The 20,457-nt window shown below is 43.1% G+C and overlaps 1 protein-coding gene across 3 annotated transcripts; it reads left to right on the forward strand.

The window, feature by feature from the left end:
• Positions 1-253: 253 nt before the first annotated feature.
• LOC134804247 (tropomyosin alpha-3 chain-like) lies at positions 254-20,032 on the forward strand. Of its 3 annotated transcripts, none has more exons than XM_063777217.1 (13): positions 254-337; positions 2,752-2,821; positions 2,917-2,949; positions 3,990-4,046; positions 5,652-5,732; positions 5,926-6,093; positions 6,200-6,313; positions 6,656-6,766; positions 7,906-8,058; positions 9,347-9,498; positions 10,001-10,145; positions 10,841-10,945; positions 19,725-20,032. In XM_063777217.1, exons 2-13 carry the CDS (start codon positions 2,771-2,773, stop codon positions 19,902-19,904), a joined length of 1,350 nt encoding a protein of 449 aa, XP_063633287.1. In that variant the 5' UTR covers positions 254-337; positions 2,752-2,770; the 3' UTR covers positions 19,905-20,032. The 3 variants fall into 3 exon arrangements, with proteins under 3 accessions (XP_063633287.1, XP_063633289.1, XP_063633288.1); XM_063777219.1 differs by having other exon boundaries at positions 3,993-4,046; XM_063777218.1 differs by having other exon boundaries at positions 261-346.
• Positions 20,033-20,457: the final 425 nt, after the last annotated feature.

Consider the following 20,457-nt stretch of genomic DNA (forward strand, 5'->3'; position numbering starts at 1 on the left):
CATATGTAGGTAAATGTGCACGCACACATACATACCTAGTTAGTTTCGGATCCAAATTAAAGATAGCGCTTTGAAATGAGTTCCAATAAAATGCTTCAAGAGGGCTCTCTTTACCTAATATACTCTTTGCTCCGAACTCCACGGTGGAATAGTCGATCCACCATAGTCAGACTATTTGGTAGATCATTTCAAATAGAGAATGTTTCAGGTTTCACCGTCCATGGCCTTCCCGACTCGACAGACCATAGCCACTGACCACTCAATGACAGGTGACATTGGCTGACACACGACCGCTCGGGTGTGGAAATGCAAAACTATTTATAACAACTATTCGGAGGTAAGTAAGGTAAGTATTTAACGCAATATGAAATTATTCAGAATCATATTCATAAGCGTGTGTAATTATCCAACCTCGACATTGGCAGAATCATCAACACCTTGATGGAGCCATTACACGCAAAATTAAATTGAATTCATATATTTATTTAGGAACAACACGGCATAAATCAATCAATAATGTTATTACTAAGGTAACCTAAAATATGATCGTACTAATACAAATACGCAAAACGTGATTAATATAGGTACGTAGGTATATATTTTTATTAGTACGATCATATTTTAGGCTACCTTAGCAATAGCATTATGGATTGATTTCTCTCATCTCCGCCTCAGTGGAAAGGAACCCTTAGACTCACTTACTTTATGCATTTTGGAAATAATCGTTAAGGCTTATTAAGGATTCATGTATTTCTATTATTTGAGCAGCTGAATAACAGAGAAGTCATTTATTAAATCAGGTGTTACTTCCTACTCTACTCGTAGAGAGGCGAAACAATTACCGAGCGTCGAGGGGCTGAACCTAAGTTAATATATATAATAATAATAATAACAAGTCCAGCAAGTACCTAGACTTAGCTCACGAGATAACGCCATGTGGGATGTTGACTCGACGATCATTGTTCCTATAGTCGTGTCAGCGAACGGTCTCATAGCGAAGAGTCTCGACCAACACCTAGAGATACTCTCGCTGGGTGGTTGGATCAAGGGTCAGATGCAGAAGGCGGTAATACTGGACACGGCGCGACGCGCGTATAGTACGTCGGTTCCTCACTCGATCACCGGCAGCTTGGACCCTGCCCCGCTGCCGGCGGCACCCTAGGTTAGGTTTTTAACTGACTTCAATTTCATAGAAGGAGGAGGTTCTGTATTCGGTTGTGGCTATTTTTTTTTCTATGTACGTGCACCGATTACTCCGACATCCTTAGTCCGATTTGAGTAATTCTTTTTTTGTTTGGAAGGAGTTACCTCCAAGGTGTTTCCGTATTATTTTTGGTTCTGGTCTGATGATGGAATCCATGAGGAATTGAGGGAACTCCTCAATTTTTAAAGGCACGTGTAAAGTGATTCCGGTATTTTCTAAAGTAACTCGAGCATTTGCTTCCGAAAACCACCAATTTGATGTAGTGCAACTGTAGCCTTACCACGAGTTTGACATTGATATATTCGCTAGCGTGTGTGTAACTTACTTTCTTTGCATCTCGCTCGGACTCGCATATTAGTGCCACCACCACGAGTTTGACATTGACATATTCGATAACGTCTTCGTAACTTATTTTTATGCATCTCGCTCGCACTAATATGCGAGTCCGAGCGAGATGCAAAGAAAGTAAGTTACACACACGCTAGCGAATATATCAATGTCAAACTCGTGGTAAGCTGGTAAGGCTACTGATCGGGGGTTAGGAGTTAAGAACTTCAAAAAGGATGAAATAAAATATTATCCTTTTTTAAGTCTATGCGTTACCAACTGATATGTTTGAAGTCGGTGCCAAGCCAAGTAGTAACAACACCAGTCAAAAATATTCAGCTTTATGACTATAAATCCCATTAGAACTATACTAATAACTATTATATATATGCCTATGTATATGTCTCATAAATGTGTAAGTAATTCTGTCTGCCTCTTTGTCGCCTTTTCATGGCTAAACAACTGACCGCTTTAGGTGAAATTTGGCAAGAAAGTAAATTCCTTGAATTGTTTTATATTTTGAAATGTATGTATGTTACGGTTTTATATTTTGAAATGTATGTATGTATCATATGTATGTTTGAGTTATTTCCCGTCCGGACGGGAAATAAGTGAAATAACTCAGTCCCAATCCCACACTTGCGAGCTATAGACTGTTCGAGCATTAGTAAGAAATGCTCTTTAAAAAATATGCCGGCAAAAAAATGCATTGGATTTACACTAATGTGTCGACAAACATGGTACGGAATGGGCCAAGAAGGTTTGATCGTGTGTTCTGAGGTGTGTTCTTAGGTACAGTCGACGTCAAAGATATGTTTACACTTTTGCACCTTACTCCTTTTTAATAAGGCGAAAAGTGTAAACATATTTTTAACGTTGACTGTACCTACAGAAAGTACGTTCATTGTCGTCGTGTAAGGCAATCCAACGTACATCCTTATCGAATCGCACCAAAATCATGGTATGCTTCAAAATTTGGCTTGGCACCGACTTCAAACATATCAGTTGGTAACGCATAGACTTAAAAAAGGTTAATATTTTATTTCATCCTTTTTGAAGTCGGTTTTCTTTTTTTTGTAAAATGTTTTTATTTATAATGTGTTTGTATACTTTTTGTAATGTTTTGTAAGTGTTTTTATATTTTACTTTTATACTCACATTGTAAAATCCTAACCTAAGACCCTAATTGAATAAGGGAATTAATAATATTTTATTGGCAGTTTGAATACATAATTCACGATGCAGGCGAAGAAAGATGATCACGCTTGCAGACACGCGTGCACGCGCCAGGTATGCAAGCCAATCCATCCAATATTTATATACCTATTCGATATCGTTGATGTCATTACTAAAATACTTATTCAGGTTATTGCTTGATGTTTCAGCCGGTGGCAGCTATACCAGCAGCTAAAAAGAAGGTAATTGCTACTGGCGTATATTTGTTCGAAAATCACCTAAAAGCGTTTTTATCTCTATGGGTAGAAAGACTTGTAAGTATTTATGACTAAATCACTAATCTATCTGATAGGGACCGACCCGACGGTGCTGACGGGTTTCGGAACCCCGTTACCGTCTTGAGCGCACAACGATTCACGTGTTCTACTGCCACCTACGGCCGCGTTCCCACTACGTCGTAATGACAGTAATCGTACCGTCGTCGTGCGTAATACGTATACTTGAACACCTCCATTTATATAAACAGGCTACGACTATCTGGCGTGGCTACACACGACTATCTGTCTTTACGTACGACAAAGTGGGATCGCGGCCGTCAAACTAGTCTTAATTATGAAGACCGAATCTGACTTAAGTGATAAAACAACGCGACCTCATTAAATTTAATAGGCTTGTTATGTCAGTATCGTCTCAATAAGTGGCCAATCCTGTTGAAAGAAAACTAGTACCTACAGTCAAGTGTAAAAATATGGGTGTAGATAACTTATTCAAAAATATGTCCCATAGTTCCTAATTCGCTGACATAAGAGCTATGGGACATATTTTTGAGATTATTTGTGCAACCATATTTTTACACTTGACTGTACCTAACCTATTTATATGATATCGTAATAATGATTTAGCAGCCGTGCGACGTGTGTCCCCCATGCCAGGCGCCGTGCAACCCCGCCGCGCCGCCGGTGAGTCAAACAATATTAGCAGCCGTGCGACGTGTGTCCGCCATGCCAGGCGCCGTGCAACCCCGCCGCGCCGCCGGTGAGTCAAACAATATTAGCAGCCGTGCGACGTGTGTCCGCCATGCCAGGCGCCGTGCAACCCCGCCGCGCCGCCGGTGAGTCAAACAATATTAGCAGCCGTGCGACGTGTGTCCGCCATGCCAGGCGCCGTGCAACCCCGCCGCGCCGCCGGTGAGTCAAACAATATTAGCAGCCGTGCGACGTGTGTCCGCCATGCCAGGCGCCGTGCAACCCCGCCGCGCCGCCGGTGAGTCAAACAATATTAGCAGCCGTGCGACGTGTGTCCGCCATGCCAGGCGCCGTGCAACCCCGCCGCGCCGCCGGTGAGTCAAACAATATGTAAGTTAATTATAAGTTAGATTAAGGTACTAGTAATAACGTTTGGCAAACCTAGGTGATATAAGCTTGAAAAATATCACCCTTAGCGCCACTTGCACCATCCCAGTAACCCGGGGTTAGCCGGTTAAACAATTAATCCAATGTCAAATTGTACTGGTAACCATGGTAACTCCAGGTTTAACTGGTTAACCTCGGGTTAGTGAATGGTGCAAGTGGCCCTAAGTGTGACTGTGTGCACGTTTCCCCAGCAAAAAATGGCAGAATGGTTTGTACGGTAAGATATCGCTTGGGCTGCCGACATGTCGGAAGCCGGCGCGGCGTGGCTCGAAGGACCCATTGCGTTAAAGTAGGTAGTACAAGTCAAAACAAGTGCGAGTGAGACTCGCCCACCGAGGGTTCCGTACTTTTTAGTATTTGTTGTTATAGCGGCAAGCAGAAATACATCATCTGTGAAAATTTCTACTGCCTAGCTATCACAGTTCATGAGATACAGCCTGGTGACAGACGGACGGACGGACGGACGGACGGACGGACGGACGGACGGACGGACGGACGGACGGACGGACGGACGGACGGACGGACAGCGGAGTCTTAGTAATAGGGTCCCGTTTTTACCCTTGGGTACGGAACCCTAAAAATAGTCAGTCTCGCTAGCAATCGTACTCTACGCGCAAAATGCCCCTTACTTAACGAGGTGTGCGCGTGCAATACAGATAGCAACAGGCGGGTCAATCTTATCTTATATCTATCTATCTATCTATCTATCTATCTATCTATCTATCTATCTATCTATCTATCTTCTATATATATATATAAATACAAGAAAACTAATTTTAGCGTTTTTGAAAATTCATCCCCTAAGGTGGTGAAAAAGGGGTTGAAAGTTTGTATGCCAATCAAACATATTTTCGAACGCGGGACTTGACTTGAATCTTTGTATTTTGGGATATTATTTAACGACAGGAAAAGTAATTTCAGCGTTTTGTAAAATTTATCCTTTAACAGGGTTAAAAAGGGGTTGAAAGTTTGAATCCATTACAAATGCTTTGAAACTTGTTAGAAAGGCATAATAGCCGATTACAAAAAAAAGTAATTGCAACGTTTTTGGAAACTCAACCCCTAAGTGGGTTAAAAAGGGGATGAAAGTTCGTCTTGGGGTGCACATTTCTGAGATTTTATTATAAGCTAGGAACTTGAAACTTTGCAAAAAGGTATTAAATTAAAAAAACATGAAAACTAATTTAGTCAGAAAGGGGTTGAAAGTTTGTATGGAGATCAAATATTTTGTGAGTGCGGAACTTGAATCTTTGTATAAGGGCATAATTATTATTAGAAAACAAGAACAGTAATTTTAGCGTTTTTAAAAATTCACTCCTTAAAAGGGTTAAAAGGGGGTTGAAAATTTATAAAAACTTCATACAACTTGCAAAAAAAAGAAAAGTAATTTCAACATTGCTTGGATTTGAAAATTATAGGTACTAAAGATGTAAAATGTTAAAGATAAGGCGGACGAAGTAGCGGGCAACAGTTAGTATACAATAATCTATGTGGAAATCGGCAACTTGTTTGCCAATAAGCCTATGTTTCAGACTCCCGCCGAGCGCGAGGCAGCTTCGCTGGCGGTGCGCCTGCAGCAGACTGAGGAGAGCTTCAAGTCCAAGATCACTGAGGCAAGAACTGGTCACTTTATAATACAGAGACGTAGATTAGAACGAGGTTGTGATTAATTTATTCTTGATTAGACTCATTTGAGTCTATGCCAGATTATGAAACTAATAGATAGGCAATTTATTTGGAAAATTGAAAACAGCAATTTGAGTCTCTTTCAAAAAGCACAGTTGTTTAAAAAATGTGCCGTTCTAGTGTGCGGTGCTGCGGGCCGACGTGGTGAAGCGAAAGGAGGAGACGGAGCGCGAACGGAACCTGCGGAGCGAGGCGACGGCGCGCCTCAAGGAGCTCGAGGAGAAGTTCTCGCTGCTCGGGGCCCGCGCCCTGCACATGCTGGGGGTCAAGGAGCAGGCGCTCGAGCAGGTCTGATCAACATTATTGCCTTTTTATCGTGAAATTTCATGTAGGCAGGCAGTGATCTTTCTTTAAAAAATCTAGCTTTACTAAATATATTAATATTATGTGACAGGAGGTGGCAGTGAGCACGCTAAAGCAGTGCTACCGCGAAGCGCGAGAAGAGATCGATGAACTGCGCATGCTGCTGGCTGAACAGAACTTGCAGGTCCAGGACTACCGCGCTAAGGTACACCAACACCACCAACATTACTGACTCACCATCGGTGGACCTTATGTCTTGGCAATAAAGTAAAGTTGTCAGTTGACTGTGGGGATGATGTCACTTCGATTGTCTTAGTCGTTTTACTCTTGATACAGTGGCTAGTGCTGGGTAAGCTTCATATTATGCCGCCATTATTTTTTGATGGTTGCCAATGAACAATCGCTTGTCGAGCCAATTATCGCAGCTTTAACTTGACCAATCTAACTCGTGGAAAATTATTCCTGTAGCTTGAAACAAACAGAAACACTATTAGCTTTCCCAAGTGGCAAGGCAAGCTTATCTATCATTTTGTCTGTATGTGTTCAGTACCAACGCGCGCAGCAGACCGTAGAGGAGCAGAAGAGACAACTGACGCTGCAGGATATGGACAACCAGCGCATCGCCGACCAGATCAACCTCGAAATCCAGCGGATCAAGGTACGATTGTAGCTAGCAGATGTACCTCTTGATAAGAGGGAGATGTTTAACCCTTTGAACGCTTTATAAATGTTGCAGTCAAAAGTGTGAGCTGGTCAAAAGAACTTTTAACCGACAAAAACGGGCAAAACTGCCTTTGACTGAGCATGTTGGTCAAAAGTAATTTTACCTGAAAATCATACCTATTGCTGGCAGCAGTTTCGTTTTTAGGGCGTAGCAAAAAAAAATAACCCTAACCTACCTATCTCTGGGAACAGTTTCGTTTTTAGGGCGTAGCAAAAAAAAACCCTAACCTACCTATTTCTGCGAGTACTTTTGACTGATAGTAACAGTCACAATTACTATTAACCAATGATTTTCAGGTAAAACTACTTTTGACCAACATGCTCAGTCAAAAGCAGTTTTGCCTGTTTTTGTCGGTTAAAAGTTCTTTTGACCAGTTCACACTTTTGACTGCGACATAAGCAACAACGTCACTAACACGCCAAGGCACCGGGCACAAGCGAGCTAATGTAAACCTTACTTGAAAGTGTGAAGCTCTGACAGCGTCATACGTCATAACACCTGTTCTGAGCGTTCAAAAAGTTAAAGTATTTAGTATTATTATTTGTCATATATCAAACTCAAAGTACTGTAGCCTCGGGGTCTAATCATAACATGATTACCGCGGGCCATAACCTTTAAGACATTTATGTTATGATGATTGATGATCTCTGAGACGTGCTTGACTACACTATATGGAAACCATGCGGTAAAAAATTTGATTTTAGACCCCGATACAGGTTGAGCTAGAAAAACAGGTATACAAGTTGCTCCAAACCTTGACGTCCAAAATTTTTTTTAGATTCCTCAGGTCGTGGGCTATCAGAATACATATACCTACCCCATGTATGTTAGCCGATTTTTCGTAGTTTTCGAGTTATGATTATTTAAACTTTTAAGTTTTGTTATGAAATTCCGGGGTTCCCATACAGGGTGGCTAAAAAATAACTGCGTTCCCGTTATTATAGATCACCACACACTCTCATCATCAGGCATTGGAAAAAATACTGGCCTACGAGTAGATATATATCCAGCCAGGTGGTGACGCGCTAAGTCACCGTTTTTATTAATGATTACTTATCGTCTCGTGTTTTCAGCTGAAATTCCAAGAGAAGCTGTCGGAGCTGTCCCCGCTGCCCGAGGTGCTGAAGCACACGCAGCGGCGGCTGATGGAGGCGCAGCAGAGCCAGGCCCTCGCCGAGCACAAGGCCGACAACCTCGCCAAGGAGCTTACCACCGCCAGGGAGAAGGTATCACCGCCAGGGTCTAGTTTACACCTAATACAAGAAAAGAAAACGCCAATATAACGTATCAAGGATCACGTGATCGGGTCTATATTAATTCGCATAACGTAATACTCCTAATTCAAATTGGCATAACATATATATTACGCATAACTTTTAAATCGTCTAACATTATTTCGCATAACTGAGTCCGCATAATGTTAATGCGCATAACATATATATTACATTTATCCTAAGTCATCGTTATGACAATATATTATATTGTAATAATATATTATATTGTCATAACGATGACTTAGGATAAATGTAATAAGCATAACATAACTTTGCATAATTATTAAATGGTATAAATATAAAAGGAAGAAAACAGCTGGCTACGTCACCAAAAAGCGATGCATTTAAATTTAAATGTAGTTTGGATGTTTTTTCCATCCTACCGATTTATAGGTATAGGTTCTATTTACCAGTTATAGAGGTACTGACAAATGTAATTTTGATTGATATATTATTTTATTTATTTAAAAGATCTGAGGAGTGAATCAGGATGTGAATATATAAAACCTAACATCCAAACGCTAAGGCCTTCTGAACCTAACCTAACCGAGTTGGTTAAGTTGGTTTTGCCCTGATCCATCTAATACGCTCGCTTTATAAAATTATGGTAATTCATTTTGTGACAGTTCAATTTATAGTTAATAATGTTATGCTTATTTAAATTATGCGGAGTCATTATTATGCGCAATAAGTGTTAAGCTTTATTACTATTATGCAGAATGCTGAGATGAATGTGTGGAGTGACGAGAAAGGATTGTATTAAGAATGAGTACTTATATAAGAGGAAGTCTGAAAGTAGCTCCAGTAACGGAGAAAATGAGGAGTACTAGGTTAGCGTGGTACGGGCATGTAATGAGGAGGGACGTATGCCATATAGGCAAAAGAATGTTAGGGATGAATGTTGATGGACGGAGAGCGTATGGTAGACCCAAAAAACGATAGATGGATTGTGTGAAAGAGGATATGAGAAAGAAAGGACTGAGTGCTGAGGAGACGAAAGACAGAGGAGAATGGAAGGGAAAAACATGTTGTGCCGACCCCACATAACGTCAGATAAGGGCAGGGGAAAGAAGATGCCTGTTCAATGTTATGAACAATTATTTTATGTCAAATCTGTTATGCGAATTCATATTATGACAATTAATGTTAGGCGTATTAAGGGGCACCCTAGTTTATAATATAAGCGATTGTCATTTTGACTTCGACTTCAGCATGCCCATGACCCTAATAAATGTTATAGTTGCACATGCTTCTGCACACAATCACGAAGCCGCCGCCCGAGAAGGGCCCCGAGAAGAACTACGACGAGAAGATGGTCGCCCAGGCGCAGGCGCGTGCAACCCAGCTGGCCGAACTAAATGCTGCGCTCAAGCAGGAGATCGAGCGGCTCAAGTGAGTGAGATAGACAATAGACAGGAACGGAAGATGGTCGCCCAGGCGCAAGCCAGCGCGTGCAACCCAGCTGGCCGAGACAAATGCTGCGCTCAAGCAGGAGATCGAGCGGCTCAAGTGAGTGAGATAGACAATAGACGGGACGGAATATGGTCGCCCAGGCGCAGGCGCGTGCAACCCAGCTGGCCGAGACAAATGCTGCGCTCAAGCAGGAGATCGAGTGGGACAAGTGAGTGAGATAGACATAGACAGGGATGGAAGATGGTCGCCCAGGCGCACGCGTACGCAACCTGGCTCGCAGAGACAAATGCCATGTTCGAGAAAGAGATCGAACGACTCAAGTAAGTTACGCAAAATTTAGACTACCAAGGGATCGGAGCAGAACTACGAAAGAAATTCAAACCGTGTTCAAACCTATTTTGGAATGGGAAAAATTAGGTAGTTAAATATTTATATATAGTCAATAGTTTCTTAGTCAATGACACATGTATTTAATTTGCAGATTGAACGTGATTCGCATGGAGGAGACCGTGTTGCAGACGGACAAGCGGCTGCAGGAGAAGATGCACGAGTGCGCCTCGCTCGGCGGCGAGCTGGAGCGCGCCCGCGACCACGCCACCAGGGAGATCCTGCTGGCCAACCAGCGGGTGAGACATAACGGTCATAACCTCATCATGGTCATCCCTGGCTCGTGGCGTACAGACCGATCGCCGGAGCCGTGTTCTTGCTACTTCGGCTCATTTCTCCGAACTACGTTGCTTCTTGCCTCCCTAACCCCCCTTGTACTGCTGTCCACCTCTTCAAACTCTCTTAAATTCGCTATCATAACGGTTATAAAAATTGTGTATGGGCTGCTAATAGTGCCACATACATCAATTATGTTATGTTGATCGCTTGACATAATGATAATTCAAAATATTGCCGAAAATAAACACTTTTTAATACGAGTTGCTTTGATGGCCGGGTACTGTGCTGTGATTAATGCGTGGAGGAATTTCCTCTCGCGAACGCTTCGGCCTTGAAATAAAAGTGAGATGTTCGCGAGAAACTACAGGTTCTGCAAGAAAGAAAGGGTCGGCATTGCGAATGGCCTGCATGGCCAGCATTATTAGGTACTGACAAGTGTCTTATATACACGCGAATTCTCTAGAAATGTAAAGTACTATATATATGAATTTCTTTCTATAACTACGATAAAAGAATATGCTTTTAAAATGCTTCGAAAATATTGCCATACATTCACGCAGACTAAAATACATGAAAAGGTATGCGCTTATACGGGCCAGATCTGCGGAATGGTTCTTTTAATTTATCTGAAGTTACTAACACTGTGATCTTCCAGGCGGACACGGCGCGCGCCTGCCTGGAGACCACTGTCACGGAGATGGAGCGCAAGCTGGTTGCCGCCAACAAGGCGCTCGCCACCGCCGAGCTGGACCGCGAGGAGGTACCGTCACCAACACTATCCTCTTGCAGGCGGACACAGCGGCTTCCTAGAAACCACGGTCACGGAGATGGAGCGCAAGCTGGTTGCCGCCAACAAAGCGCTCCCCACCGCCGAGCTGGACCGCGAGGAGGTACCGTCACCAACACTATCCTCTTGCAGGCGGACACAGCGCCTGCCTAGAAACCACGGTCACGGAGATGGAGCGCAAGCTGGTTGCCGCCAACAAGGCGCTCGCCACCGCCGAGCTGGACCGCGAGGAGGTACCGTCACCAACACTATCCTCTTGCAGGCGGACACAGCGGCTTCCTAGAAACCACGGTCACGGAGATGGAGCGCAAGCTGGTTGCCGCCAACAAGGCGCTCCCCACCGCCGAGCTGGACCACGAGGAGGTACCGTCACCAACACTATCCTCTTGCAGGCGGACACAGCGCCTGCCTAGAAACCACGGTCACGGAGATGGAGCGCAAGCTGGTTGCCGCCAACAAGGCGCTCGTCACCGCCGAGCTGGACCGCGAGGAGGTACCGTCACCAACACTATCCTCTTGCAGGTGGACACGGCGCCTGCCTAGAGACCACAGTCACGGAGATGGAGCGCAAGCTGGTTGCCGCCAACAAAGCGCTCGCTACCGCCGAGCTGGACCGCGAGGAGGTACCGTCACCAACACTATCCTTTTGCAGGCGGACACGACGCCTGCCTAGAAACCACGGTCACGGAGATGGAGCGCAAGCTGGTTGCCGCCAACAAAGCGCTCGCTACCGCCGAGCTGGACCGCGAGGAGGTACCGTCACCAACACTATCCTCTTGCAGGCGGACACGGCACCTGCCTAGAGACCACGGTCACGGAGATGGAGCGCAAGCTGGTTGCCGCCAACAAAGCGCTCGCTACCGCCGAGCTGGACCGCGAGGAGGTACCGTCACCAACACTATCCATTTGCAGGCGGACACGGCGCCTGCCTAGAGACCACGGTCACGGAGATGGAGCGCAAGCTGGTTGCTGCCAACAAAGCGCTGGCCACCGCCGAGCTGGACCGCGAGAAGGTACCGTCACCAACACTATCCTTTTGCAGGCGGACACGGCGCCTGCCTAGAAACCACGGTCACGGAGAAGGAGCGCAAGCTGGTTGCCGCCAACAAAGCGCTCGCTACCGCCGAGCTGGACCGCGAGGAGGTACCGTCACCAACACTATCCTTTTGCAGGCGGACACGGCGCCAGCCTCAAGACCACGGTCACGGAGATGGAGCGCAAGCTGGTTGCCGCCAACAAGGCGCTCGCCACTGCCGAGCTGGACCGCGAGGAGGTACCGTCACCAACACTATCCTCTTGCAGGCGGACACGGCGCCTGCCTAGAGACCACGGTCACGGAGATGGAGCGCAAGCTGGTTGCCGCCAACAAGGCGCTCGCCACTGCCGAGCTGGACCGCGAGGAGGTACCGTCACCAACACTATCCTCTTGCAGGCGGACACGGCGCCAGCCTCAAGACCACGGTCACGGATATAGAGCGCAAGCTGGCTTTGCAACTAGATCATTAGATGCACCTAGATCTACTTAGATTTAGATTCTAAACTCTGTGAGGTCCACATATTGCTACACTTTCGAATAGACTGAGTTCTGCAGCTTTTGCAGTAAGCAAAATCCGTCAGTTAACTGATGTGAAAACAGCTCGATTAGTATATTTTAGTTACATCCGCATCCATAGCATTATGTTATATGGTATTTTACTGTGGGGCGGTGCTTCAGAGATAAATACCATTTTTGTTCTGCAGAAGCGGGCTATTCGAGCAATATATAAATTGAACCATAAAGACTCGCTTAGAGATAAATTTAGGGAAATTGCCATAATGACAGTGCACTGTCAATACATTTATTTATGAGAATTTTCTATATGTACATAAAGATTTAGGACAAATTGTGGCATACATAATATTAATACTAGAAATAAACATACGCTCGCAGTGCCCTTCACACGGCTTACCTTATCATCATCATATATATAAAATTGAAAAACCAGAACGGGATAAAAAACGAGGGAAGTAGCGAGATGGCGCCTTACAAATTTCTAAAAAAGTGTTTGACACGTTTCTCGAATACGACGCACATATGATTAGAAAAACCTGTTCAAATCAATTATCTACACATGGGAAGAGAACTAGAGCATAAAAACTATCGCTTCCGATGCGTATTTAATTTACAATAAGGAAATAAATTTTCATAACACTCTCCATTTTACGACATCGGCCATTTCTCGGCAACTCTCGGTTGCTTTCGTTTGGCGGTGCTACAGATTAGACCAAATAATCCGTAAGTTAAAGTAAACAAAATTATGTTTGTCATGTTGGTATACAGGTATTTCTGAGTTTTTTTACACGAAGTAAAATAAAAAGTACTGTCAACCTCAACCTTAGTCTATAGAGCCCATAAGAAAAGCGGCTAAATTCAGTGGTGGCTCGGACACTTAGAGAGAATGGGAGAGGATCGTGCCGTGAAGAGAGCGCAGGTACTTGGGACAACAAAATGGGAGACGCCCGAGTGGACGTCCTAGGTACCTACCGCTGAAACGACGTAGTTGCTCAAGACCTGCTCAACCTCGGCCATGGCGACTGGCGAGAGCTATCGCAAGACCGAGAGGACTAGACTACCTATGTTTGTATGAAAAGGCGATTTAAGGGCGGTGGTCGTCCATATTCGTCTTAAGGCGAAAATTAATCTAATGAACGTTTTTGCAACTAGGCTTATAAGAACAAATAATAATTTTATCTTGAAACAAGTTTTAAATAAATACGTGTAGATGAAAAAAAAAACAATCTTGCCTTTTATCAAATCACATCATTTTTTGACAAAATTGCAAATTGAGTTATCCAAATAACGGCTACAAATAAGAAATCCCTATCACAGTTTTAAACCATGGCAGGGTTGAATACATAATAATGTCGGTATTTAACTAAACATAAGACGAACTCTTTATTTCATTTACGCGAGCGGAGCTGCGGGCCCGTTTAGTATTATAATAAACTTCCAAACCATATTACCAAAGATAATAGAGTGTATAGAGAGTTACTGTCGTTTTAAATTATGTAGCCACAGTACATTTACTGCCATCTTTCGACAGAAGATTAAAACTGTTAGAACGCCATTTGACTTTGATCCTTATTCTTCGACTGATATATGTTCATTTGTTAAATATTGAAATTAACGCCGTCTACTCGACAGTAGGCCAAAGGTAATGGCGCCATCGCTCGAAAAGATTGCACCATACTTTTGGTCTTATTACAAAAAGTAAGGCGCAAAAGTGTAAACATATCTTTTACGTCGACTGTACAACTGATAATTTATAAACAAACACCTAGACCGAAAGTAGATTATTTTAAACGACAACATTTTTAATATGATTGGTCATTCTTATATATTTTGACAATAATTTTGACGCTTAATCCAAATAACATATACAGCAACAACTGCCATATAAATATTTTACTTTATTTTTATTTTATTTTATTTTATTTTATTAGAAGACCAACAGCGTTAACAAACAATGTAAACTTATAACTAGGATACAATCTTATAGCCAATAACAGGTCTCCCTAACAGATACAAAAGAAAATATTACGGATTGTGTGTGTGTGTGTGTGTGTGTGTGTGTGTGTGTGTGTGTGTGTGTGTGTGTGTGTGTGTTATTCATTCATCCACTTGATTGTTATTAATTTTTTTCGCAATCGCATTTTTAAATGATTTTTTATTATTGTGCACAAATGGATCGACATCGCTAAACTGATTGTTGTACGCTTTTGAAATCGAAATATATAAACGTGAAAGACCTGACTGACTGACTGACTTAAATCAACGCACAGCCCAAACCGCTGGGACTAGAAAGTCCAAATTTGGCAACTAGATTCCTTATAAGGTCTAGGGGTCCACTAAGAAAGGATTTTTCAAAATTCATCCCCTAAAGGAGTGAAATGGGGGTCCAAAGTTTGTATGGGGAAACAAGATTAGTTAGACTATTTTATTCCAAATTTCACAGGAGTATTCCTAAAGATAAATGAGTAAACACGTGTTTCAGGTTTTTTGAAAATTGAACCCCTAAGAGGGGGAAAAGTCCCCAATAGGGTTGATATCTCAAAATATCAATATGGGTATCGTTTTCATAGTATTTTGAGACGCTAATAACAAAAATGGCATCAAAATTAAAATTAACGTAGCCGAAGTGAACAATCATCCCCCTGGTGGGGGTGCAATGGGGTTGAAATTTAAAAATATCAATATGGGTATCATTTCCATGGTTTTGTGGGACGCTAATTACAAAAATGGGATCAAAATTAAAATATAACGTAGCCGACGTGAACTATGGCCCGTGGTGGGGAATGCTAATTACGAAGATAGCATAGACGGTTGTATCATACACGCTGATTTACAGCCACACGTGATCCAGACTTTTGAGAATGCAATGCCTTAAAGTAATTTTTTTTAGCTATTAGCTCAGGGAAAATTTCACTAATACCTACAATGGCTGTTGAATTGTTGGATATTGATGGGACCATGTTGGCTCACACCGTAGTACCTATCATTGGAGATGGAGCCTGTCAGGCCGCGTAGCCAAGATGCCAATCGCTTACTCTCCGTAGCGATCGAAACGCAACTGTCACTGTCGCGCTAATATGGAAGAGTGATAGAGAGACATAATGCTTTTCGTTGTCGAAGCGATAGCGATTGTAACCTTGGCTAGGCCGGCTGTTTCGCGCCATCTCCTATCTTCTGTATGATACGCAGGTGATGGCCAGGGAGGTGCGCGAGCAAATCGTTTGTCACGTGGTGGCCAACTGGGAGGAGTTTGTTATTATGTCTCATTAACAGTAACGGTGATAATTACTCCAGCTCCGTTGAATACTGCCTTGAAATGTCGCGCCCGTTTACTTACGGTATATAGTCTCTGCGAGTTGGTAGCGGCAGGACAACTGTTTCCGTGGGTTTTCGAAGTTTACCGCAACAATGAGCTATATATGAGAGTTGGTACTGTGGGTAATCCGGTGGGCCGACTAAGATTTTCAAGTGATTTGTCTAGCGGTCATTTTCACGTATATATTCGCAGTGAATTACTCGTAAGACCCACAATATCAGAGCCCCCTTCTTCACTCCTCTCTGTGGTTGCCAAGAAGATTACCACGAGAAGGAATGAGGAGATTACCACCCCATTTAGAATCAGACTCATCATTATCTCTTACCGCTACCAAAACAGTTACTAAAAAACGCCGTGCCAGGTTCACGAATACTACACGGAACAAACAACTAAAAGCTGCCGCAAATAAATATATGCAAAACAAATCATCAGATCACCAAGCTGCCGTAAGCAATTACAAAAAAATGAACCCTGATGTACACAGAGAAGCAGTAGCTAGGTATCAGCATCAGCAAGCCCACCCCGAGGTAAACCGTGACACCTCCGCTAGGTATCAGCAAACCCACCCCGAGGTAAACCGTGACACCTCCGCTATAGGTATCAGCAAATCACACACACTGATACACCATCCATGTAAAACTCCGCACCATTTTGCAATTCTCTCTCAAGTTGCCGTTTAATGTCGTCCGAAAAACTGTCCTTATATATTTCCCAGAGACTTAACGGGTCAGTAAGTTGACAAAAAACTAACATTATTATGAAAAGTTCACGCAGCTTGAAGGGAGAATCGCACAACGCAGCTTCCTCTAAAGTTGAGTCCCAATGTTTATCGTCCTCTAGCAATCCAAGGGAGAACCACTAATGTAGTGTATAAGAAGGTGCTATAGGTACAAAAGGCTACAACTACATAAATAAAAAATATAAATTAAATGGTGTTAGGTACAAAACGTACATTAGATTATATTAAATAAGTCGAGCTCGATTAATCGATATAATTACAATTGGTGTCTACAAGTCAAGAGTGAATACTGTGAATATGCTTTTACTGAAATAGTGAGCTACACCTTCGTAGGGTTGCAAATAGAAAAAAAAACCAAATGTTTTTTTTTTCAAATTTATGAAAAAAAACATGAAAAAACCTGGCACCATGGTTTTTTTTTCTAAATTAGGTTTTTTTTTCAGATGAACAAAAATATGCCACAATAACGGTTTTTCGTGATTTATTTGTATATGTAACTTAAAACTAAGTAATTTTTGGGGAATCCCTGAATTCCCCGATGCGGCGACGAGAGGCGTTGGTGTTGCCAACAGTAAATTGCGATAACTGCCACTACAGATTTCATTTATGTTGTTATTAATCAAAGTTGTTAAATTAAATTGGTTTAATGGTTAACATAAACTGACATAAAGTTAAAACAAGTAAAACAACCGTATAAAAGTATTAACTGCCTTGCAAATTTTGAGTTTTCATACTTTTGAAAAAAAAAACGTCCTCCAGAAAAAAATCGTTTTTTTTTTCACGGTTTTTTTCATGTTTTTTCTCAAGTCAGAAAAAAAACCGTTTTTTACAACCCTACACCTTCGGCCTTCCAGCAGGTGAGACTAAGGTCAGTCACTGTTCAGTCCGTAAAAAAAAAAAAACAAAATTAAAAAAACTCTCCTGCGCGTGCGAAGCCGCGGGCAAAAGCTAGTTCTATATAATACTGAATTCCTGCCATAATTAGTATGATAGTTAGGTAAACTAAGAAGACGTTGGTGCCTAGTATTTACCTTAGGTGTGAAGTATTTGATCTCAGCTATAAGGTTAGGACAATCCACATCACCTTTGACTATATCAAATAGTAAACCCATACCGAGCAATACCCTCTGTGGAGTGTAGACTGTAGCTTTTCGTGATGTGGGGGTTCGTTGGGAGAAGCGTAGAAATCCGCCGCTGGAACGCGCTGGCCGCTGTGCTGTCTCGAAGTCCGCTATACCTCCATTTACCGGTATATGTGTTGTGTGAAATGAAAACACATATATTTGATTTATTTACTTGGAGAGTGTTCAGGCTGGTATGAGTGAAGCTCTCTTGATGTCTCTGATATCTCTGAATAAGCCACGAAACGGCTCTGCCTTATATAGTAAAACACAAGGCCGTTTGGTACCTTCTTCAACTAGTGGGTGTATCATGCAGAGTCAGTAATGTATATTTTTGCCAATCTCGTTAATAAGCACGTATGAAAGGAGCACGAATCCTAGACTTATAAATAGGTACAATATTAAGCACGTATGAAAGGAGCATGAATCCTAGACTTATAACTAGATATAAAACATTCCACGCAATTCATTTGACATAATATACGAGCACAAAGTAAAACATGATATACAAAAGTAAAAATAGTAACCTAAACGTAGAGACTAATTAAACACATACATGAACCCTAATAGCTATTTACGACACCCTCCTATCCTCTAGGCTCATTATATTGTACCGCTTGCAACTAATCTTATAACTTATGGATGGCTGTTTAGTACGGTAATTCAGGTATCGTAAGAACCTCTGTTGCAGTCTTTCAATTCTTGATTTGTAGGTAATGTAATTAGGAGACCATACATTGGATGCGTACTCCAGAACACTACGTACATAGGTAAAATAAACCATTTTTATACAGTCAGGGTCGTTAAATGCCTTACAGACTCTCATCACGAAACCCAGGTTCTTGTAAGCTTTGTTTATTATATTATCAATGTGATCTGACATCAACATTTTATTAAATATTCCAATAGCATTAAATAACACTGTCGTAATAGGGACTGATCTAATCTATGATTGAATTAGAAATTAGTTAGTGTTTGCGATGGCGGTATTAACAAGTCGATACGTCTAGTAAGCAAAAGTTATGGCCCGCAAGTATCAAGGGACGATCTCCTCAGTCAGTGGAGCCAGTTAACAAGAATTTATAACTTCAGTAACTTCGGTAAAAATGGTCGTCGAGGGACAACAGTTCGTTCCGTCAACTTTCCGAATAGCTAACTGTGTCATAACATAAGTTTTTCCCTCGCCGCCGCAGAGGCATGACAGTTGTTATGCGGATAAAATAAATTCAAATAACTTGGTAAACATACTTGAAATGGTGATACCTACTAATATTGATTAAACTTATTTAAAACTAGTGTCGTGTGGAGGAGGCATAAAATCAATTACCATTTTTTGTACAATAAACATTTCTTCCGCTGCGCCCTCTAGGTTACTGTAACATTCTGAATCTACTGACATAGAGTCAGTCCATGAAAAGTCTGCAGCGGATTTGATAGCCCACGCAGTGCACGTGTTATTTTAAACGTCAAACTTCTATGAGATTATGACGCATAAATGACACTTGCACTGCTGCGTGGGCTATCAAATCCGCTGCAGACTTTTCTTGGTCCGACTCTACTCGTATTTAACAATGACTGTAAGTACATACATACGTACTGGTCAATGAATATGATCAAATAATCCTGAACTGTCCTCTTTGCTGAGTTACCGAGGGATTCACTCGATTAAATATTATTATTGACTTGTTAAGAATGCCAACCATTTCTTTATAAAAGCAAAGGTTTTTCTTCGCCTGTTCTTTTTGGAAATCGGTTAAAAACAATAATTAGCTTGTCTTCTGTAGCTACAAAAATACATAATAATATTCGACAGGGTATATTTATAACTACGGTGAAACACACCCAACATAGGCAACATAACGTGGCAGTGACAATGTCGCCATACTTGACATTATACTCGGCATAAAAACTTAACATGGTTCGACACAAGCTATTTAGACAGCTAAATTTGACTTGTTGCCTTTAATTTACATAACAATTTACTCAGATGTGCGTGTATTTGAAACCGGTAATACTGTTCGCAGACCCAGAAGCGCATGCAGTGCCAGCTGGGTCGGTTGGAGGAGAGCCTAGAGCAAGCGGAGCTGCGCGTGCTGGCGCTCGCGGCGCAGGCGGCGACGCTGCGGCGGCGCGCAGTCGGCGACGGCGACGAGGACGACGACCAGCCGCACTGCGAGTGCAAGAACTTCTTCGAAGATGCGTGATACTACAGTTGGGGGTCAGGGAGTGTCGGCGGCGCTGCGGTGCGTGGCCGGTGCGGCGACGACCAGCCGCACTGCGAGTGCGAGAGCTTCTTCCAAGATGCGTGATACTACAGTTGGGGGTCAGGGAGTGTCGGCGGCGCTGCGGTGCGTGGCCGGTGCGGCGACGAGCAGCCGCACTGCGAGTGCGAGAGCTTCTTCCAAGATGCGTGATACTACAGTTGGGGGTCAGGGAGTGTCGGCGGCGCTGCGGCGCGTGGCCGGTGCGGTGACGACCAGCCGCACTGCGAGTGCGAGAGCTTCTTCCAAGATGCGTGATACTACAGTTGGGGGTCAGGGAGTGTCGGCGGCGCTGCGGCGCGTGGCCGGTGCGGCGACGACCAGCCGCACTGCGAGTGCGAGAGCTTCTTCCAAGATGCGTGATACTACAGTTGGGGGTCAGGGAGTGTCGGCGGCGCTGCGGCGCGTGGCCGGTGCGGTGACGACCAGCCGCACTGCGAGTGCGAGAGCTTCTTCCAAGATGCGTGATACTACAGTTGGGGGTCAGGGAGTGTCG

The sequence above is a fragment of the Cydia splendana genome, chromosome Z, assembly GCF_910591565.1.
Source record: "Cydia splendana chromosome Z, ilCydSple1.2, whole genome shotgun sequence".
NCBI lineage: Eukaryota > Metazoa > Arthropoda > Insecta > Lepidoptera > Tortricidae > Cydia > Cydia splendana.